We start from the raw sequence: 22535 nt of genomic DNA on the forward strand, positions 1-22535 counted from the left end.
CTTACCAGTTTAAATCAATCCAGAAAGACAGATTGCTATGTATACAGCATTTATAATTGTTAGTAAATAATGATCACATTGAACACCCCAACTGATACTAATTTAACCACCTTAGCTGTATTATCACAAATTTATCATGCTATAACCAGTTTCCTTCTTAGAACATTTTCAGGTTGTCAAGCTGTGCTAAAGTCATGATGTGAACAGTCTGGTTGTCATGTGCACTGTGAAAGACCAGATCCAGAAATAATTACCACAAATCTTCTGCTGACTGCCTGGTGGAAGTATGGGGAGCAGGCCTGGCATGCTGCTTACAAGTGCCTGGTCGCCATACCTCCACCAGCTAGTCATGAAAATGTTTGTGACCATTGTTCCTGAATTTGGTCTTTCACATTACATATGACATCCAGACTATTTATGTCATTACTTTAGCGCAACTTGGCAACCTGAAGATGTTCTAAGAACGAAATTGGTCACTGCACAACAAATGTGTAATAATACATCTAAGATGATGTTCATTAATAATTAAAATAATTGTTAACTAATTAAAATTTATGTCTTTCTGCAGTTTAGTGTGTAATATGTTATGCCTGATTAACCTGATACCATACTGACCACCACTGCACTAACTGTCAATCCTTTGTAGGTCTTCCCATATCCAGCTACAATTTTCTGGCAGTGTGACCTTCTCTCACACAACAGCATCATATATGAACAGTCTCAAATAACTTCCAACATTATCCATCAGATAAGTAACACATATTGTTCTTTACCACAGTGTTAGAGTATAGCAATTTCTACATTGGTATCTGATGATTTCTCCTTACTAATATCTGTATACCAAGTTTACATCCATAGCTACATTTGTATCTTATGGCTTTTTCCCATTAAGATCAACACGTCAAGTTCTATCTGTACGGAAGTACTCAGTGTTATCACAAATGTGCTCCAACATTCTGTAATCTTGTATTTTGTATACTAGATGGCACTGTTTTAACTGTATGTAACGCATTCCAGAAGCCAAATCTTACACCGCTGTCAGGTGCCTTCTGAATCTCACCGATGTAAAGACTGAGCCATATTTTGCAGAATCCCTGTACATGGAATCCATGTTGATTGCAACACTCACCCAAAAAATTAAAATACACAATTCTACAACAACCTGACATCTGTAAAATAAGGCTATGGATATAAACATCTAACAACCCTACTTGAACACATGAATAACCAGTGCCCCCCCCCCTTCTTTTTTTTTTTTTTTTTTTTTTTAAATACAACGAATGTGTCAATGCTCTTGTGACCTATGATAAATTGTAGCAAGGAGAGAAATGTCTTATCATACAGGACTTTACAAATTCCCCATCAACTCATCACATTTCTTCTGTTTAGATGTCTCCTCATTGCGCCAAAATCGTATCTATAGAAAAAACTTGTTAAACACGCTATAACATGGTTGTGAATCAAGCAGTGATCTGGAAAGTGTACAGCAAATATCTATATTTCTGTCAATGATCAAAAAATGTTAGATCATCAGACTACCAGCTTTGGTCAGCAATGACCATCTTCAGATCTATTTTGAAAACATATCCTAATACAATTGAGCCATAGTGGCATCGTCAAAAGATAAACAAAACACTGAGCTGATTTTGTGTTTATCTTTTGACAATTCCATTATGGCACCATTATATTAAAACATGTTTTTAAAACAGATCTGAAGATGGCCACTACTGACTGAACCAAGTACTATGCGGTCCCAACATTTTGTGATCTTAGAAAGAAAACGTGAAAACTTATTACTCTTGCTAACAGCTGTGAATGCAGAATCTCTTCACCCACAAATTATCTATAGTGAGTGCAATGGAATGTGTGTATAATTTGCACAAACTAACTCAAAGAACTCAAAAGTCGGCAAAAATTAACTGTATTAACCCAATGAAAACACCTTTTTTACTTCATTTCACAAAATAAGTTTTTGTTTAGTTAATACAATGTACAGTGTTTTGTCAAGAAACTACAGCTGACTCTCTTCAAATAATTACAAATAAATAAATCGGCTTCCAGCTGTTTCATCAACCCCTGTATTAACTAAATGAAAACACCTTTTTTACTTCATTTCACAAAATAAGTTTTTGTTTAGTTAATACAATGTACAGTGTTTTGCCAAGAAACTACAGCTGACTCTCTTCAAATAATTACAAATAAATAAATCGGCTTCCAGCTGTTTCATCAACCCATTTTCCACCTTTAATGATACTTACAGAAATGAAATTCGATCAAACCGTATTATGAGTTAAATGTTCTGGTGATCTCAAGTGGTGTAGAGTGTTTTCAGGTGGTCATACTGGTCAGTTTTTCTGTGTACCTTTATATCTTGGCCTGGAGAGAGATGTGTGGTTCATACTCTGTGAACATTGTTTGGCAGACACTATAGAAACTTGGGAAGCAGAAAATCTATGGCACAGGCAATCAACAGTAACTGATGTGACAACCAACTTTCTGGAAACTAAAAACCAACAACATGGTTCAATTTTCAGATGCTTTGCTGAAGTGAATGGATACAAGAAGATTAGGAAGGCATAATATGGGGAGGATGTCACTTAGAGGGAGGCTACCCATACACAAACTGTTCCACAAAGAAATCCTCTATTTATTTATTCATCCAATGATCATTTCACAATGCTATACGAATTGACATGATAACACAATGAAAATAATAGCTCAAAATATGCGAGCATGTGCACGAACACAAATGCGCGTACGCGCTATATATATGAGAGTAATCTCAAAAGAAAGTCTCCAAAGTGCTACGCCATGGGCCACAGGGAAACTGTTTGGATGGCTATCGGCCACACTATTTTGACCCCCCCCCCCCCAACCTCCCTCTCTGCTCCCACTACTGTTAACAGAAACCACCACACATCCACTGGAGCTTCCAGTCTTCGCTCGGCAGCTAGTTGTAATGGAGATCCCATTAGTCACTACCACCAGATGTGATGTTCACGCAGTTATTACGTTTTTGAGTGTGAAAGGCATTAAACCAACTGACAGTCATCAACAGTTGATGGAAGTGTATAGAGTGTCGTGTATGGATGTCAAAAAGTCCTCAAGTGGTGTAGAGTGTTTTCAGGTGGTCATACTGAAGTTCACAATGAGATAAGAAGAGCGAGACCAGCGATTCCTGAAGAGACAATCGCAAAGCTTCAAAAAATTGTGCAACAAGCACAGCAGATCACTCTCAATGAACTCTGCAATTTAGACCAGAAGAAGAGGAATGTTGGGCAATGGCATAAGCTTCTCCACAACAATGCTCATCCGGACATCGCCTGTCAAACACAGATCTTCTGCAACTGTTTGGATGGATCACCACCACCACCACCACCACCACCACCCCTTCCACCCTATAGTTCAGACTTCGTGTCCAGTGACTACCACTTGTTTCCCAAGTTGAAGGAACACTTGGCAGCTGTTCCTGAGGTTTCTTCAATGACGATGACGAGGTGAAAGATGAGGCCCAATGCTTCTTCAATAACTTGATGGCTGACTAGTATGACATGAACATAAAACAAATGCTACAGTGTTTACAAAAATGCATCCATTGAAATGGCGATTACACGGAAAAACAGAAAATGTTCAAGCTTCAAAACCATGCACAATTTATTGTAAATAAATGTTTCTTTATATTTAATTTTAGACCTCACTTTTGGAATCACAAAAAAAGTTTGGCAGCCAGAGACTGTGGTCATGTGTGTGGGAGTTGCGTCTGCTTGAGTGTGTGTATGTTTTCCGTTCTGATGAAGGCTTGTTTGGCTGAAAGCTTTGTTTGACAGTCTTTTTGTTGTGTCTATATGTGACTCAGCATCTCCACTATATGGTGAGTAGCAACTATCCTTTTCATATTGTAAAATGTTATAAATTTACCATGTGGTGCTGAAAATGTTTTTTGCACTGTTCTGAATTTGTAACATGACAATAATGAGGCACATACAAACAAATGGCAGCATAACACCAAGTCAATGATGATCACGACATTTAAAAGTGGTCAAATCAAGAGCTAGTTGAATGCAAGTCTCTTTTTGCACATTACTATTTCTGTCAAATTCCAAAATAAGGACCTCTGTTACCAGAATCCCCTGTATTTTATGACCATAGGCATGCTACGCCAACAAGTGACACTGAGAAACCTGTATTCATGGAAAATGAACTATCTCAGTTAGTGGTGACAATAGCTACTATAAAACTTTGAACATAAATTAGATACATAACATTCAGAGGTAACTGATGCTGTATCTTTCTTCGGTTTCTGTGCTACTTTTGCATCAACTGAGCAAAATGATTATGTATTGTGCCTGGAGTAGCGCATAAATCAACTATTTCTATATGGGTGTCCTCTTGCACTAAATTTATACAGGTACTAAACACATTCCACCGCACATTCCGCAAGTTTAAACATTCAAGCTATAACAACAAACGAAGCTAACACTTTTCAAAACTTCAGTGAAGCATACCTTGCAGTGAATACTGTAGTTGTGACAAGTTAAAACTGTGCGCCACACCAGGACTTGAACCAATATTCCCGTCTTCCTCGCAGCTGCTACTCTTTATTAATTAAAATACACTCATAGCATAGGTTTTGCTTCATGTACCATGTGCAAAATATGATAATTAATGAACAAATTAACCTCCTCCCTAATTATTTATTGATTTACATCTCTCGTGTATGTACATATAAAATCTAATAATATTCTGTGACGTATATACACAGACTGAAGAGACAAATAAAAATTTGTACCAAGGACAGGATTCAAAACCAGATCTCCTGCTCACTAGGCAGATGCTCTAACCCCTATAACACCCTGGCAGAGTGGCTTTGCACAACTTCACGGACAACCCTAACAAGCCTCCCTCCTCAATCCAAATTCCCATCAGGCCTTAGCTCACCTGGTATTCCTCCTAAACTGGAACAACTCTGCACAGGCTCTCCAACAGTACTGGAATAGCATTCTGGCATTGATGCGGGTTCCTACCTGAAGTCCAGACGGGTCATGGGAAGCGTCCGATTCCACCCGTCGGCTTTGACCTGTGACGTAAGGCTGTTGTGTAGTGTGATGTCACGATGGCGCGGAGTTTAGTTTGTGAGAGTGGTATGTTTGTAGGCGTTGTTTTGATGTGAATGGTGGTGCTCTCTGGTGGTGTGTGTATGGGTAGTGAGTTATGTGGTGTATGGGGTTTATTTGCAGGTAGCATTGCACGTGTGTGGTATCATTGGTGACTGTGCATTCAGCGGAATTTTTTTTTGGTGAGTTAACGATTTTGGTTTTGTTATGTCAACGTTATTGTAGTTTTTTTTTTTCTGTTCGCCATGTGTGAATTTTGGTAAACCGCTTTGTTTTTGTCTTTGGTAGGTATGGATATGACTGACAAGGTAAACAGTTTTTTGTTGTCAGCGATGATGGGGGACAGCGCGTCGTCTCTAATAAATTTTCTTCAACTATTCGGATTTTTGGATGAAGTCGTGAAGTGTTCAGTGTGTCATGAAGAAATGAGACTTACTTAAGTTCTGGCATCTTGGACCGGGGACAGCTATATGTGGAGATGTCGTAAGGATAACAGGTCAAGGGAAGTGTTTGATTCCAATTTTGTTGGTTTGTTGTGCCTTTTGAGGTAGCTACAATTGTGGACGTGGTTGTAGTTTTGGCATCTATGATGTATATACACAGGCTGAAGAGATGAATGAAAGTTTGCACCAAGCCCAGGATTCGAACCTGGTTCTAAGATGGGAGGCATGCTACAATGTCCATGCAGTTGGGCAAATCCGCTGGATGCTTAGTGGTTAGCACAGCTTCCTAGTGAGCAGGAGACCTGGGCTCGAATCTTGGCCTGGGTACAAATTTTCATTAATTTCTTCAGTCTGCATACATACATCATAGATGCTTGAGACTTGAAAAAGTCTCTTGAACCTTATAGGTTCCTGTCATAAAGTTCATTTCATATAGTGAACAGTATACATCCTGCCCTGCCACTGACATATAAAGAAACAAATATGTTTTGATAAATGCCAGGACAGTTCCTTCAACTAGGTTCCAATTAGGCATTATACATGGTGCTACATTCACCTGTCTTAATATACAACTTACGTTTTCCTTACATTAAGTTAACACACCCTCAACTATAGTAAAGTGGTCTTTGGACGAATACGTTAAACTACTAGCCTACCTAGAGCTAATATAAATTAGTTAGTATTAATTTTTGCCCAAGTAGGCTCAGAATAATAGCAGTACTCGTTTGTACAGCATGCAACATAAAAGTTGGTATACTGACAAGTCGAAGAGTATTCTATTACAGAGAATGACAGTTAAAAATGATCATCTAGAAATGAAGGGCAGCGGAGATAATTCTGTGCGAGGTATGTGGCCGTGAAACTCACAGCCTTTCTGGTGAAGCTTCGGTGGTGAAGCTAATTGCATCATTTAGCTGTCTCTCATTAACAACATTCCAAGAACACGTTACATCGGACAGTAGTAGTTTTTTATTTTCCTCAGACATTTCTACACGTTTCTCTGTCAGCCTGCAAGTAAATAAATCAATATATCAACTGGAAACATTACGTCATTTAGTCATCTCCCTCACTCACTGCAAGGTTTTACCGTACGTCTTTCAAGAACTCAGAAGGTGAAACGGTGTTAACAGCATCCGACAGGCGCCAGCTGATATTTCACAACGCTTGTCATCACAACGCCAGTCAAGACAACACATCTTAAAAACACTTATTTGTTTCTCTACGAGGATATAATTGACTAGCCATTTGACATTTCTGCATCACTTCTCAATCGTACACAAAGCAAAGTTTCTCAAAGTGAAAGCTATGCAACGACGAATGGTATATCTGTCACTGATTTCTCAGAATTTGTTGGGTCGATTCGTGGGAAGTCTGGACACAAAGGTATTGAATATTTATTTGAACGTCCTCAGCTCCATAATGAGGACGATATATTGTATTTTGAACTTAAAACGCAGAGATCTCTGATAGCAACACCACCTAGAGTAATGTTGCTGATAGCCCTGTTGCAGCTGCGTTGACGCAAGAAACTTAAGATAGAGCCATTGACGCGATTGATTTTCGTAAATATTCAAATATTTTTTGAATATCTATTTCAAGCTTGCCGAACCACTACGTTCTGTAATTGTTTGGAACAATTTATAGTTGTTTAAGGAATTATTTCGACTGCAACATAAAAGAGCCTTCACTTAAAAACAAAGTGTACCTCTTATACTGAGACTGTAATAGCGTAGTGAATTTAGTAAGCTGATATTTATATTACAGATTCAGTTTCTCTCTGAGGACGCTTAAACATGTAAGACAAAACGATAACAATGAACAGCTAATAAGAGTAAGTTGAAGACTTGAAGATTAATAACTGGTTAACGGCAAATGTACTGTCACTAGACGTAAATAAAACGGTTCTGTAACTTTATCGTCACCGATAATATCACATTTTTGGGATGAAAATGTCAAAACGTTGGTTAACTTCTTTTACTTTTGTTTACTAATGTCTTATAGCATCATGTTGTGTAGTACCGTAACTCGGCGATGTGGAGAAAAAACTTTTGGTGGGCAGAAGCTTGTAGGACCAAATAAGGACAACAGGTGAAATGCATTTAGATATACTGACAACAGCTTCACAACACACTCATTCCCTTATGATCTTCTTGGTTAACAGTCACTGTCATTGTCAGTTTGAAAACGGCGGTAACATTCATATGTGTGATACTAGAAGGAGAAATGACAGTGTACTGTACGTTAGTCATCACTCAGCCTTAGCATTTCATCAGGAGTACCCCAGAAAGGTACAAGGTTAGGTGCATGGACTACTGTTGTAACGATTTTATTTTCAAAGGACACATGTTAACTCACTGAACATCATACCTACACTGGCTTAAACCTAACCCCCTACAGGAAGCTACTAGGTCTGAGACATGTTTGCGCCTGTCTAGAATGGGAATGCAGTCATTAGTGTTCGCGTGAGCTACCATTGCAGTCAGCACAACTAACAGAGGGTTAATTTGGCACAGAAAGAAAAGTGACTCAGTCGATACAATGGTGAGTTGTCACAATTACAATCCATGGAATATGAAATAACTACTTGAAAATGTATCGCTAACTGGGGTCACATAGGCCCTACTACAGCAGCAGATAAACAGTTATCATATATCATTGATGAAAAACACTCGCTATAAAAAATTTAAAACATATGAAAAAGGCCTAAGTTTCATCTCTTCTACATCTGTATCCTAAAGCAGGTTATTGGCAGCCAGGTATAGGTTGTAATGTATGATGTGATGTGAAAAGCAGCTAGCACTATATCATTTCTTGGATTTTCAGTGCAGTAGCTGAACAGAATTTGCTTGAAGTTTCACCATTGTCTAATTTGTTTGGTTGTATTTTCATCATTCAGAGCAGAACTTCAGCGGATTAAAGCATTCTTGTTGAGAAAAGGAAGAAAAATAGCACAATGAAAGTGATAAATTGGTTCTAACACTTCCAATGGCTGAAAGTAAATGTTTCAGAGTTGTATAATTGTTTCAACCAAAGGCAGAGGTACGTTTGTTAATGGCATAGGTGTTTCTTCTGTTCTTATTTTAACTTATGTTTAAATACACCTATTAATAAGCTTGATTAAAATCAGAAACACAGGCATAAAGAAAGAATAGTTGCAATATACTGTAGACAGTGCTTTATTTTCCATTGTTCAGAGTAGATCATTGTTTTCAGGTAAGAAAGTGTTTAAAAGGTTCTGCACTAACGTAATACATGACTCGACAATCAAATAAATTTAAAACTAACTAACAGACACACTTCTTTTGTAAATTATCTGAAAATAGTAAACATAAGTCATTTTAATGATATAAATAATAGGGTTTATAGAATAACAAGCAAAGTATTTAGAGAAGAGTCTTTTTATTAAAGTAACATATGGCATGTGCCTAAATAGAACTAATAAAGGGACATTATAGCAATCAGATTTTTGTATCTGTTTTATTCCTGATGTTTCAAACACCAATCTGCCAAAACATTTCAATACAACTCTCAAAAATTTTCAAGCAAATCAACTCCGAAGTTCTCCAGGCAATCTCAACTCACTAAAGGCAAGACAGTGGTCAATGGGCCACATGGGTCTATCTATAGAGTTCGAGACTGGTTATCACTGGATTGCTGGCTTAAGTATTGTATCACTAAACATCTGTTCTTTTAGGTTCATTTCCTATACCTATGTCAGTTCAATATTAAATTATTCAAATAAATAATTCTTAACACATATCTAATTATAATTTTGTTTGAAAATTGCATTTTAGTTGAGGGGAAACGTGATAGAAGAGAGAGAGAGTATGTGGATAAAGTTAAACATACTACTGTGGCGTTTATTCTGAAAGCAGGTAGACTTTATTCAGGATTCCAATACACCATATTATTCCCGACTGTTTTATTTACAAAACCCTATTTTTGCACATAATCTCTGTTCAGTGTGACAGCCTTATGCCACCTTACTGGGAGTGCCTGTCTGTATGCCCATATGGTGCCACTCTACTGATCAATGTTAGAGCCAATGTCTTGCTTCATCAATAAAGGCCCCATCATCCAAGTACTGCTTCCCATGGAGTGCATCCTTCATTGGGCTAGATGGATGGAAGTCAGAAGGTGTGAGATCTGGGCTGTAGAGTGGATGAGGAAGAACAGTCCATCAAAGTTTTCTGAGCTTCTGTCAAGTGCGCAGATTTGTGTGAAACCATGCATTGTTGAAGAGAGGGAAACGTTCGTTTGCATTTTTGTGGCGATGAACACACTGAAGTAATTTCTCCAATTTCCTGAGAGTGACACAAAACACTTCAGAGTCAATTGCTGCACAACAAGGGAGGACATCAAACAGAATAACACCTTCAGATTCCCAGAAGACCATTCCCATGACTTTACCGATTGAGGATGCGGCTTTGAACTTTTTCTTAGGGGGAGAGGTGGTGTGGTGCCAGTCTATGGATTGCCACTTTGTTACTTGTTTGGAGTGATAAACCCAGGTTTCGTTGCTTGTGACGATGTTCAACAGAAAATTGAATTGTCACAATCAACCTCATAATACGTAAGCATTTCCACACAGATAGCCCTTCGTTGCTCTTTACAGTTTTCTGTTAGGCGGCAAGGAAACCAACAGGTGCACACACACATTTGAGTACCCCAACTGGAGGACAAGTATGTCAGAACTATCAATTGAGACATCCAGTTGGACGCTGAGGTGTTTGACTGTGATTCATCGATCACCTCAAGTGAGAGCATCTGCACTTTCCAACACAGCTTTGCTTTGTGCGGCTGGTCGGCAAGCGGGAAATTGGATAACTTGTGCAATCCTGTTGCGACTATGACAGACGGCTCACACAACAACTCACTGGGTCTTGGTTCACTGCCAGGTCTCCTTAGACACTTTTCAGAAAAATTCCGCGTTTTGTCAATTGGAATTGGCAGGACAAAAAATGGGTTGCACTACTTATCGAACACCCCTCATAGTTGATGAAAGTGAAGAAGGCTGACGAAATTGAGATCTTATACCACTCGCCCAACTCTTACACTAGTAAAATTTCATGTAGAGCGGGCTACAGCTACCTGAGGACAAAACATATCTGCGAATTCGCAATGATTAGATGTGATACGACACCTTTTGCTATGGTTGTGGTGGCATTTTAGCATTCATTGCTGAAGCAGCAGATAGTATTCTGCTGTGTTGTGCATGAAAATGTTCTAAGCAATGGTGAAACTAGTGTAGACAAAAACACATTTATCGATTCATGGATTTTCAATAGCTTTGACGAAGCTCAACCAACAATGAACTTGCAGCAGTGGGCTGTATCTGTTCCAAGCCAATGAAAAAATTTGGTTTCAAAGCTTCTGACATGTGGGTTTAGAAATTCAAATAGACGCACTATGTTCACCAAAATATCATGAAGTTCGTAACAGAAAGAGAAACTGCAACAGTGTATGAAACCCCAATTGCTGAAAAACATTTTTGAAACTAGGCTCATGATCTCATACTGAACTTTGATCCAACCTTGTAATTAATAAGCACCAAACAGATTTTAAATACATCTTTTTTATTGTTCAAAATTAATAAAATATAGATCTTTGTGCATAGCATTTTTAATTTTTTCGTTTATGTTTTGTTTGTTTTCAGAGTGAAAATATCAATCAGTTTTTGACTCCACTCTGACAACTAAAGGATCATTGGTGTAGCTAGTGATCACCCATAAATGAATAAAGTTACCCAGTACTATACCGCACAGCACTCTGTCGCACTGTCAGGATAATTGTTGCCTCTAGCCTTCATATGTCTACATGAAGCAGCAGGTCCATTTAGACCTAGGGTTCAATAATTAATCAACAAGAATCACAAAAAATACCAAAACATCACAGTCATCTCATTAGGAAAATTAACTGCAAAGCCTTGTAAAGATTTTTTAACCATTGCTTTAAATCCATCCGCAAGAAAGGAAAGATTTCTCTTAAAAATTGATTCGTGGGGTGGACAACCAATCAAATGTTGTATAATTAAGTTTGTAGAAAAGATAAGTGTCTGCCTACTTGCACCTTGAAAGTAGTTCCACCAAAACATTCCCCCATCAGTACAGCCTTGTGATGTGTATTTTTATCATCAAGTAAACATTTCCAGTAAGTGTCTGTAAAACTATGGCTACCTAACTGACAAAGGACAAAATCAATGCTCATTACAAGTTCTCATCTCCATTATTCAGTAAAATGATCAGGTATATGTGTTCTGCTTATGTTTTTTGTTGTTGTCTCCAGTCCAGAGACTGATTTGATGCAGCTCTCCATGCTACTCTATCATGTGCAAGCTTCTTCATCTCCCTGTACCTACTGCAACCTACATCCTTCTGAATCTGTTTAGTGTATTCATCTCTTGGTGTCCCTCTACGATCTTTACCCTCCACACTTCCCTCCAATACTAAAGTGGTGATCCCTTGATGCGTCAGAATGTCCCCTACCAACCGAGCCCTTCTTCTAGTCAAGTTGTGCCACAAACTCCTCTTCTCACCAATTCTATTCAATGCCTCCTCATTAGTTATGTGAGACTTCCTGACACTTAAATCTATACTTGATGTTAAAAAATTTCTCTTCTTCAGAAATGCTTTCCTTGTCATTGCCAGTCTACATTTTATATCCTCTCTACTTCGACCATCATCAGTTTTTTTGCTCCCCAAACAGCAAAACTTATTACCACTTTAAGTGTCTCATTTCCTAATCTGCTTATAATCCTTGCCATAAAAGAGAAATCTTTATGAAAATGTATGAAGGTTGCTTTTCAATTGACATATGGATAAAATAAAACATAATGACTGTGAAAATACAGCATTTGTACATTCAACTGCTTGTTATGAAAATTATTTCTCCACTTTTTATAATGTTTATCACTTTAGCTTATGTGAGATCACATCGTTGTATAAAACAATGGACACAGTCTGAACAAAGACTATTTCATTTCCAAGTTGACATTTTTTCCGTTTTATCTGAAAATTTAATTTGTAACGAATTTTTTTAAACTAATAAAGGTTATTAACAATACTATATGAAAGATCATTAATTAAGAATCTATGGTATATTTGCAATGAAACCTGGAATTCTACATGCAATATGTAAATAGAAATATTAAGCAGATGTTATCTTCTCAGAAAATATCAAAATTACATAAGATATATGCTAAAAATCAGATATTTGTTGCAATTTATATTTAAGTGGGATTGTTATTCGAACTGAACGAAAAAAACGTAAAAAATAATGACAGAAACAAGATATGAGCCAGCGATCCACGAATTACCAGTCATTAAAACTACCTATTTCTTTCACCAAATCTTTTATTGTACTAAAATACAATGAATTACTACGTTTTATAAAAGCTCGTGGAAAATTTAACCACTACCAACACATCAAGACTCAACTGGCCCATCGAAAATTGTCCTACCTTTATTGAATCAAAGTCACTTGAAGAACATCAAAGTTCTTGTCTTGAGAATTTTTGAGATTCACATCAAGTGATTTGGGATGTTAGTATCTAAACTATGAACCTCACAAGACTCTTAAACCAAAAAATACAGCCTGACTCTGATACATCTTCGTTAATAAAATCAAATGCACAATTTAAAGAAGTCTTGAATAATATGAAAGGCAAGATCGCGAATTTCACAAAAGATGATTGTTTTATCGTTATTGGCATAGCATATGATATCAAAAACAAGATTCAAGATTTCAAAAAGAGTGCTGCTGATCTATTACAAAGAAAGAAAAGATATTAAAGTCATCTGCCATACAGTTCCATTTAGATTTGACAAGTTACAATGGAACAATGAAATATGTCAAATGAATAACGGTTTGTTAAATGTGACTCTGAAACATAACCATGTCTGCATCGTAGATGTAAGCAGATCACTGAGATGAAGTGATTGTACAAAACAAGGTTTGCACATGATGACTAAGGAAAAATAAAAGCTGTGCAGATATTTGGAATTCAAAGCAACGTCGAACTACAATCACAGAAGATGAAAACAATCACAGAAGAAAATAAAGTTCAACAGCTATGTTTAATAAATAAAATGGAATTTGCAAATCCAAAACCCAAGGAAGTTATCAAAGCAGCAATAACATTAGAATTAACTAGTGAAATGAAACGAAAATAGCCCAACATCAGCATCAACTACTGGAGAAAGCCACAGGGAAACTCCTAAATGGAATGTATGTGCTGCTTTGTGGAAAAATACTCAGTTAAAAACATTAGTTTCCAGGAGAGCCTAGGATTTCAGAACTAAGTGCAGACCTTGTACTGTTTCACCAAAATGTGCAATTACTAACAAACAGAATTGATGAATTTCAAATACTGTAAGGAAATAAACTTTAAAATGTTTCAGTCTTGTGTCTAACTGAACACTAGCTGCGGGAACACGCTGAAAATGGCATATCTTCCAGACATCACACTAGGCAGTCACTTCTGCAAGAAAACAAAAGGTTATTGTGACAGGTATATCTACATTAATAGTGATATCACATCTGTGTCCATTCAGTTCCCAGAAGGTACCCCCAAGAAAGAGATATAGAAATATTAGGTCTTGATCTGTTAAATGAAAATATGACCTAATTTATTTGTACAGGACCTCTATAGTGACCTGAACACTTTACTAGAAAATTTAGATTATCTCCTTCGTAAGTTATTTAAAAATCAGATGTCTGCTTATTTGTGGTGACTTTAATACTGATTTTTCTGTGGAATCTAAGCAGCACCCTAACATACTGAGCCTCCTCTTGACAATTGACTTGAAACTACAATAGAAGCAGCAACATACGTAACCAACACTTGAGCCACAATAATAGACCAAATATTTCCTAATGTACTTATAAAATAGAGCACAAAGGTTTCATCACAGGTTTTTGAGATCATATTGGACAGATAACATCAGTAAAAATAGATCACCCTCTACACCCTAAAAATCATTAGTAACTATTGCTAGGAACTTCAGTGTAGAAAACATAAATACATTTATTCACTACTTAAATACAGAGATGTGGGAGGAAGTATACAGAAGTAGGAACACAAATGAAAAGTTTGATAAATTCTTAAGCACCTTCCAGTTTTATTTTAAGCAGTGCTTCCCACTCACAAAAAGAAAATCGTGAAAAATATACAAAAAGTAGTTGAATTACTCCACATAAAAAAAGTTTCAGTAAGGAAAAAATTATTTCTCTATTCCATAGCCAAGCAAACCAAAACAGCTCTAAAATTTGGTGCTAATTTTAAAAGATACAAACAAATCTTAAATAAAGTTATCAGAAGATCAAAAAACTAACAGATGACAACTACATGGAGGAAGCTACAAAAAAAAAAAAAAAAAAAAAAAAAAACTGAAAGCAATTTGGGTCTTTGTCATGAGAGAAACTGGAAAATAACTGTGATGTTAAACTGCTTGAAAGTAAATATTTCACGGAAATAGCAAACAACTTGACAGAAAAAAACGACTTCTGGAAACAGAGATGAGCAAAAAATATATTTAAATGAAAAAATCTGTTTGTATCAAACAGACGAAGAGGAAATATTGACTATTATGAAGGTATTAAAATGAAAGTTTTCGTCAGGCATAGGCAATATTTCTGATTGCATACTAGGAAAATGTGCAATTGTATTAGTAAGTCCCTTACTCATTTTTGCCACACTTCATTGTGTAGTGGTATGTTTCCAGAAAAAGTTAAAATGGCCAAGCTAAGGCTTCTTTTCAAGAAGGGAGACAAGACAAATGAAAAGAACTACAGACCAATATCTCTGCTGTCTGGTTTTCCTAAAATACAGGAAATAGTATTTTACGAAAGATTTATTTCATTCACAGAGAAAAATAATTTTGGTCTGGTACCCAACATGAATGCAGAAAACTCACATCGACAGAAACTACCATTTCTGATTTCGTAAATGAAGCTTTGCAGGCAATAGACCAGGAAGAACATGCATTGGAAATATTTCTGGATAGACCACAATTTACTGCTTCAAAAATGGGAATATGTAGGAATTACAGGCTTGGCACATGAATGGGTGTCATCAAACCTGAAAAGCAGAGAGCAGATAGTAGAAATCATTGATCAGGAGGAAGGCATTATGTACACCTATGAGTCTAAAAGAAAAAATTAAGTATGTTGTGCCTGAAGGTTATCTCTTGGGCACAGTGCTCTTCCTGATATTTATTGATGACCTAGAGACATCCAGTAACTCCCAAAAATATATAAAACTTGTAGGTGACGCCAATGTGTTGATAAAAGGTGAAACTGCTGCAAAATGACAACATGAAGTACAAAATTACACCATACATTTTGCAAAACGGTTCACCAATAACAATCTTAATGCTAAGACAAAGGTTAAAAGCAGCTTAGCATGTACAAATCAAGCAGTCCATGCATATGACACCAGGTAAAAATTGGATCTTCATACTAAGTAAGGAAAGAACCCTACAAAATGAACCTCAACAGACCAGCAAAAACCTTTACATTAAATTGACCCACCACATTAAGACAAGGAAAGAAATACAAAAATTCGAAGTAGATCTAAAAGAATATTTGGAAGACAGGTGCTATTACATTATAAATTAATATCAGCTGACATAAATTTAAATTATTTCCTTTCTCATGCTATGTACCTAAAACAGCTTTTGTTATCTACTGTATTATATATTAGATTGTACTACTATTTTGATGTGTTTTATTTCAGTGACATACCGTACTGTATTATGTGCTTAAAACATTTATGTTATTGAATCAATGTTACTGTTATGTGACATGTATTTAAAACTGTGTACTAAGGGTACAAAGTAAGCTATATCCTACTTAAAAAGTTAATAAATAACTAAAGATTTATTGATTAATTAGTTATTTGTTAATTAAAGTAGGATAATAGGCTCCTACATGCCTCTTTTTTCTATTTGACAGACTTTTCCTAAAAATCTTGATTTATAGCTGCCCTAAATCTAAACAGAATGAGGAAAATGCCTATGGATGCTATTAAAAAAATAAATTCATTATCAGCTTGAGTTAACAATAACACTTTTCTTAATCTTTTGCATCTGCCCAAAATTTTGGCTGTGAGGGCAGTGTAATTCTCAAAAGGAAAATAGAGTTTTGTAGTTTAAGTGGGAAAGTAGTGAACTGGATTGAGGATTATCAAACAGCTAGAAGACAGAAGGCCTTCTGTTAATGACTGTGGTGGAATACCAATTTCATCAGAGTCGTATGTGATTTGCATATGACAGAGCTCTTTGTTGGGTCGCTTGCTGCGTCTTACACTTACAAATGATACAATGACTATGCACAATAACTGCAAGCATGTGTATCATCCTTAAAGACAGCATATTCCTCTTAGTTAATAAAAGAGCAGACAACAACCTTGTGACATCTGTGAACACTGCTTTCATCAACATCCAAAAACATTTAGTTGTAATGGGCTCACTGTATATGCTACAAATTCCAAGAATATGTGGGCCATTGGTCTCAGAAAGAAGAAAAAACATACTTTTAAAATAAAAGAACAACAATTGAAGTACAGATATTCATTCCAATTCTTGGACTTACACACTGACAAATAATAAATTGGTTGTATTAAGTTCTGGACCTATGAAGACAATTCAGTGATCATTTTGTGCCTTACTAAAAATTGTAATGATTACTAACAAGGACACTATTGGAACTGCCTGCATATGAGCCTTCCCTTCATTACTGTCATCTGGTATCATTATCTTCCAAGCTCAAATTTAATCAAAGAAAGTCTCTATTGCTCATAACAGATGAACTTCAATTGCATGTGGTGCCCATTCATAAATATTAATAAAGTCCAAAAGGATTTAATATAATGGATAATTGTAGCTCGGTAATGTTATTACATAAGTGGGACATCAGCATACATGATAAATTCTAGCATCAACATCTTGCAAAATAATATGTAGGCCTACCAAAATATTCACCGGTTCTTATGTTTTGTTGTTAGTCATGTATAAATAACTATAATGACTGAAGCTAAACATCATAATAGTAAAATTAATGTATCTGAAATAATGTGTTTTTCAGTATTATTCTATAAATATTTAAATATTTCTGTTTATGTATTTTATAGTAATTCTGTGTTGTAGAACTTGATTTTCTCCATAGTTCAACAGAACTCCAGACAACTAAACTAAAATCAGCATCCAGAAGTAGCTATGATATCTTCTTCTCTATCGCAGTATTGCGTGACTTTGTCTACATTCTGAATCCACACGTCCTGTCCATTTTCCTTAGAATGTGATATGTGAAGTTGTAATGAAATGAAGATCCAATTCCATGGTCGAACTGTGACTCTGTTAATGAGATACGAAAAAATTAAGCAAAAATAAATTTTTACTCAATTCAGAAGAACAGAAGAACTGAAAGCAAAAAGATGAGACACATCTTACAAGACAGATAAAAAAAAAGCAAACCAACGTTTATATAATTCGTAAATTTAGAGAACACTTAAGGTAATATTGATTGAGATACGCTATAAAATTAGAAGGTAGTTGGGATAAAGTACGGGGAGGAAAAGGTTATATAGTTCTACAATTCCAAGAGCTTAAGGACATTAAATGGAGGCAGTAGCTGAGAAGGGAGTGAGGAAATATTTCAGCCTACTCCTCATGTAACTTGATCTGTACACTGAGAAAATGGCAGAGGAAATCAAAGAGAAATTTGGAAAGGAATTAAGGCCCAGGGAGAAAGATTAAAAACTGTGAGGTTATCTCATGAAGCAGCTCAGCTGGCCATGGCTCTAAAGCTGTTGTGGATCCACATCCCTATCAGTACCTTCAAAAATCTCACTGACTCTCTTCCTGCACATGTCACAACAGTTTTTGCTGCAAGAGGTGGTTATTCAGGATTTTGACAGGTGCTCAGATTAATTTAAGGGGACAGTGTAATACATGCTTAACATAAAGTCATCTCCCATCCAATGCTTATTCACTTTACGCTACTTTATATAAATGTGGTCAACATTTTTAGGCTACTCCTATAGTATACAGAAGAAATTCGCTGTTTGATTGGCTAGTAGAACGAATTTCGTATGACAAAATAATTTTTGTAATGTGCTTACGCCTCTAGGTGGCACCATTGAATAATTTCCACATCAAGACAGCCCCTGTAAGCGTGATAAGCCTATTATACAGAGACAGCTGTTGGTAAAGGTTTGGTGACTAAAAATATGGTTTGGTGACGAAAGAGCCCTTGTGATGACCACAGAAATCTTGCCATGTGTTCACTGTGTCAGTTAAAACTACATTTATGCGTGAGACCAGCTATTACTTGCATATTTTACATGCATAAGTGTAATAAGTATGGATGTTGGTAACAAATAATGATATCGAAAAATGTTTCAAGGTTCCCTGAGAACATCATCTTAAGAACATTAGGTACAAAATTCGATGATGTGGCATGGATAGAAAGTACCGTTTTTATTTTACTTGGTTCATTTATTTGATGCAAACTGTTACACAGGCACAGTTTTGAGTGTAATGTTAATGTTTATCCTGTTTGCTCCTTTTATATTTGTATATCGGTCAACTTTTCACTTTTTAAAATGCAGTACCACTACATTCACTATGATGGCATTTACTGTATGTACCCTCCATTTCCCTGCTTTTACTCATTTTTGTTTATCTTACTGATATTGCTTATATTGTTAATATATTCTGTGCTTACATTGATAATTTTTTTCTTTGAATTGGTTTGTCTCTGTCAGTCTCTGTGTTTTATTCCACCTGAAGTAACCTTGCCAAGTACTAATTTTATTTTATTTTATTGGTATTGTTTATTAATATAAACTGTTATGTAGGCTTGCAGTTCCAGATTTGTGTTAAAGTTTCTTGTGTTTGCTCCCTTTATGTTTGTTTATTGTTCAACTGTTCACTTTTTACATTGCATTACCACTTCACTGTCGAAAATGTTCTTTACTGTATTTTTCTGCTTCAATCTAGATAGGTAATTTCTTTTCCTATGTCATTTACAAACATTGTAACTTCTTTGGCGACATTAGTCAGTAAATGTGGCCTTGTAAACTGAAAACTTGTTAACACAATAAAAGTAATATTTCTGCAGAACAAAAGTAAAGTAATGCTTTTCGTTTATTAGTAATAGAAGTGGCCATCTCCATATTTCTGCTACGCCAACGAAATTTTAATCATATTATTAAAGAGAACAAAAATGCATTAGAAGACAATCCTTATTCACCCCATAGGATTTACAATTTTGACTCGAATTCTCGAACATTCTTTCATTAATTCTTCTAGTAACCTCACTGATACCATGATTCACACATTTTAATTTCTGGTGGTGCCAGAAATGAAAATAGCATCATTCCAGAAATGACCAAAAATTCTTTCACATTTTAACTTTACAGTCTGATCATATTAACAATGGTTTACACATCCCGTCACACTGCAAGCATGCAAGAATTCATATTATATGAGACTTACAGGTTTTTACCAACAATAGTAACTGTACAAAAAGAAATAAAAAAATGTAATTTTTTTAAAAATCACTGACTCATACATTTTACATTGTCATTAATAAAGATTTAACAAGGAAACATGGTATTGTCATATACTGAAGAGCTTAATAAGAGTGTTAACACATTTGTATAGATTTGTCAGAATCACGAATACCAGAACTATGACGAAAAGCACTACATTTTACTTTGGCATTAAAGAAAGATTAAGCAAGGAAACATTATACATATATTTGTTTCGTGCTGTATAGAGTATAACGTTGTGTCACACAGTCTGCGAATTTCGAGGTGGTAGAGTTAAAGGAGCAAAAAGTCTGCATTAAGTTTTGTGAGCAACTCAAGAAAACCTTTACAGAGGCACCAAATGATGCAAGAAGCGTATGGTGATGAGTACTTGAGCCGTACTCGATGCTACAAATGGTTTAAAAATGGCCGGACGGAAGTTAAAGATGACACTCGATCAGGACGCCCTTCAACGTCTACAGACGACACTCAAGTCAGGAATGTCAATGAAATTGTGCGTGCCTATCGAAGACTAACTGCCCGAGAGATTGCAGAGGAATGCAAAATTTCAGTTTGTTCTTGTCATGCAATCCTGACACAGCATCTTGGAATGTATCATGCTGCCGCCATGTTCGTCCCACAGCTCATGAGTCAAGACCAGAAAGACTTCCGCCACACAATCTGTGAAGAGTTCTTGCACAAAAAAACGAAATCACTGTGCTGCCTCATCCCCCATATTCTCCAGTTCTGGCCCTTGCGGACTTCTTTTATTTCCAAAGTTGAAACCTCCTTGGAAGGACGAAGATTTGCAACAATGGGCGAGGTAAAAGAAAATTCGCAGACGGTGGTTCTCGTGATCCAGCAAGAGGCCTACCAGGACTGCTTCTGGAAATGAAAACGGCGTTTGGAGCGGTGTGTCAATCGTGGAGGAGATTATTTCGAAAGAGATCATGCTCAATAAGTAATTGGTAAGCATATAAAATTTTTGTGGACCAAGTTCCGGAATTTTTCGAACAGACCTCGTATATAAATCCTACTAAGGCTTTCAACCTTACTTCTAAAAACAATAATCAGTTTAATAGTTCATCTACTACACGACAAAAACTTTTTTTTTCCTTTTTTGTTAGAATGAGTGTTCAGCAAAATATAAATAAGAAGAAGAATACTGTTATGGTTGCACAGATAATAAACATCGATTTCACTACATGTCCTATAATATCCTTCTCAGTGAAATCAACGAAAACCCTACACCAATAGCTGCTTTGTCTTGCACATGAGAAATGTGTGTCTGGAAATTATGCCATGCACATGGTTCACTGTTCACAGACTCAGTCACAAGATTACCGGAATTGTGGAGTTCAGTTCACAGGGGCTAGAATTGCCTTTGTTTCTTCTTTGGTGTCATTGTATTAGTAACAAGAGATCAGGTTCATCAACGAAAAACGAGCGCAGATATGCAACTGTACTTACAGTGAAACTTCCTGGCAGATTAAATCTGTGTGCCGGACCGAGACTCGAACTCGGGACCTTTGCCTTTCGCGGGCAAGTGCTCTACCAACTGAGCTATCCAAGCACGACTCACGCCCCGTCCTCACAGCTTTACTTCTGCCAGTACTTACAGTCACTTACAGTGACCCATTAGAATGGTCAGCATGAGAAACGAGGCTTCTGTAATTAACCTAGCAACGGTCAGAAACAGACGCTTAGAAAAAGAGGGCAATTGTAACAATGCAGCAGCTGTAATGTCCAGTATGCTGAGCTGAAGTTCTGATATCAAAGAATCTGGAGGCAGGGACTGAGAGGCAGTACTCACTTTCATTGTGTGTGGCAAAACGACACAAAAGAAAAAAGGATTCCCACCCAACTAACTGTAGGAAAGTAGTCTTTGTTGTTACAAAGAAGGGCGGTCAAATCCAATCTCTGTGGCACGCACATGTGCCACCGATCTTCCTTCAATCAAAATAGCGGCTCTTGCTAATGTTTTCTTCGCTGCCTGGGAGGCCCCGGCTCAGCTGTGGTTGTATAGACTGCCTTGAGGCTGCTGACAGACGCACGTGCCCAGCTAGAATCTGAGATTGGGAAATGACTTGCTCGCTTTCTACACCACGCCTACAGATGTCAACAGTAACAACAGGAAGCATTGTTTGCTGAGGTTCACCATCGTATGCTTGCAGCTCCTATGTCAGCAGGCAGCAGTGTGCTTCTCCAGAGGCCAGCTCCATTTAGGTCGGCCAGACTCAGTCCCTTTACTATTTACATAAACGATCTGGTTGATGGTATTGACAGCGGCCTTAGTCTGTTTGCCGATGATGCTGTAGTCTACAGGAAAATAGTATCACACGAAAGTTGTGAACAAATCAAAGAGGATTTGCAGAAAATAAATGCGTGGTGTAATGACTGGCCGTTATCTCTCAATATTAGTAAGTGTAATCTATTGCGTATAAC

The 22535-nt window shown here is 36.7% G+C and overlaps 1 protein-coding gene and 1 non-coding gene across 3 annotated transcripts in view; both read right to left on the reverse strand.

Annotated features, from left to right (window-relative positions):
• The window catches only part of LOC124612792, a 29727-nt gene extending 22891 nt beyond the window's left edge, over window positions 1-6836 (reverse strand). The window contains exons 1-2 of one of the 2 annotated variants that reach the window (XM_047141194.1): window positions 6645-6836; window positions 6425-6565 (exon numbers count right to left, since the gene is read on the reverse strand). In XM_047141194.1, coding sequence (XP_046997150.1) covers window positions 6425-6543 — 119 coding nt within the window. In that variant the 5' untranslated portion in view covers window positions 6544-6565; window positions 6645-6836. The remainder of the gene's footprint in view (window positions 1-6424; window positions 6566-6644) is intronic. The other variant, XM_047141193.1, reaches the window with a different exon arrangement.
• Window positions 6837-21589: 14753 nt separating this feature from the next.
• Trnas-cga lies at window positions 21590-21664 on the reverse strand. Its single transcript has one exon. It is a non-coding gene; the product is annotated as a tRNA-Ser (tRNA).
• Between the last annotated feature and the right edge of the window lie 871 nt (window positions 21665-22535).

This window comes from Schistocerca americana, chromosome 4, assembly GCF_021461395.2.
Source record: "Schistocerca americana isolate TAMUIC-IGC-003095 chromosome 4, iqSchAmer2.1, whole genome shotgun sequence".
Taxonomy (NCBI): Eukaryota; Metazoa; Arthropoda; class Insecta; order Orthoptera; family Acrididae; genus Schistocerca; species Schistocerca americana.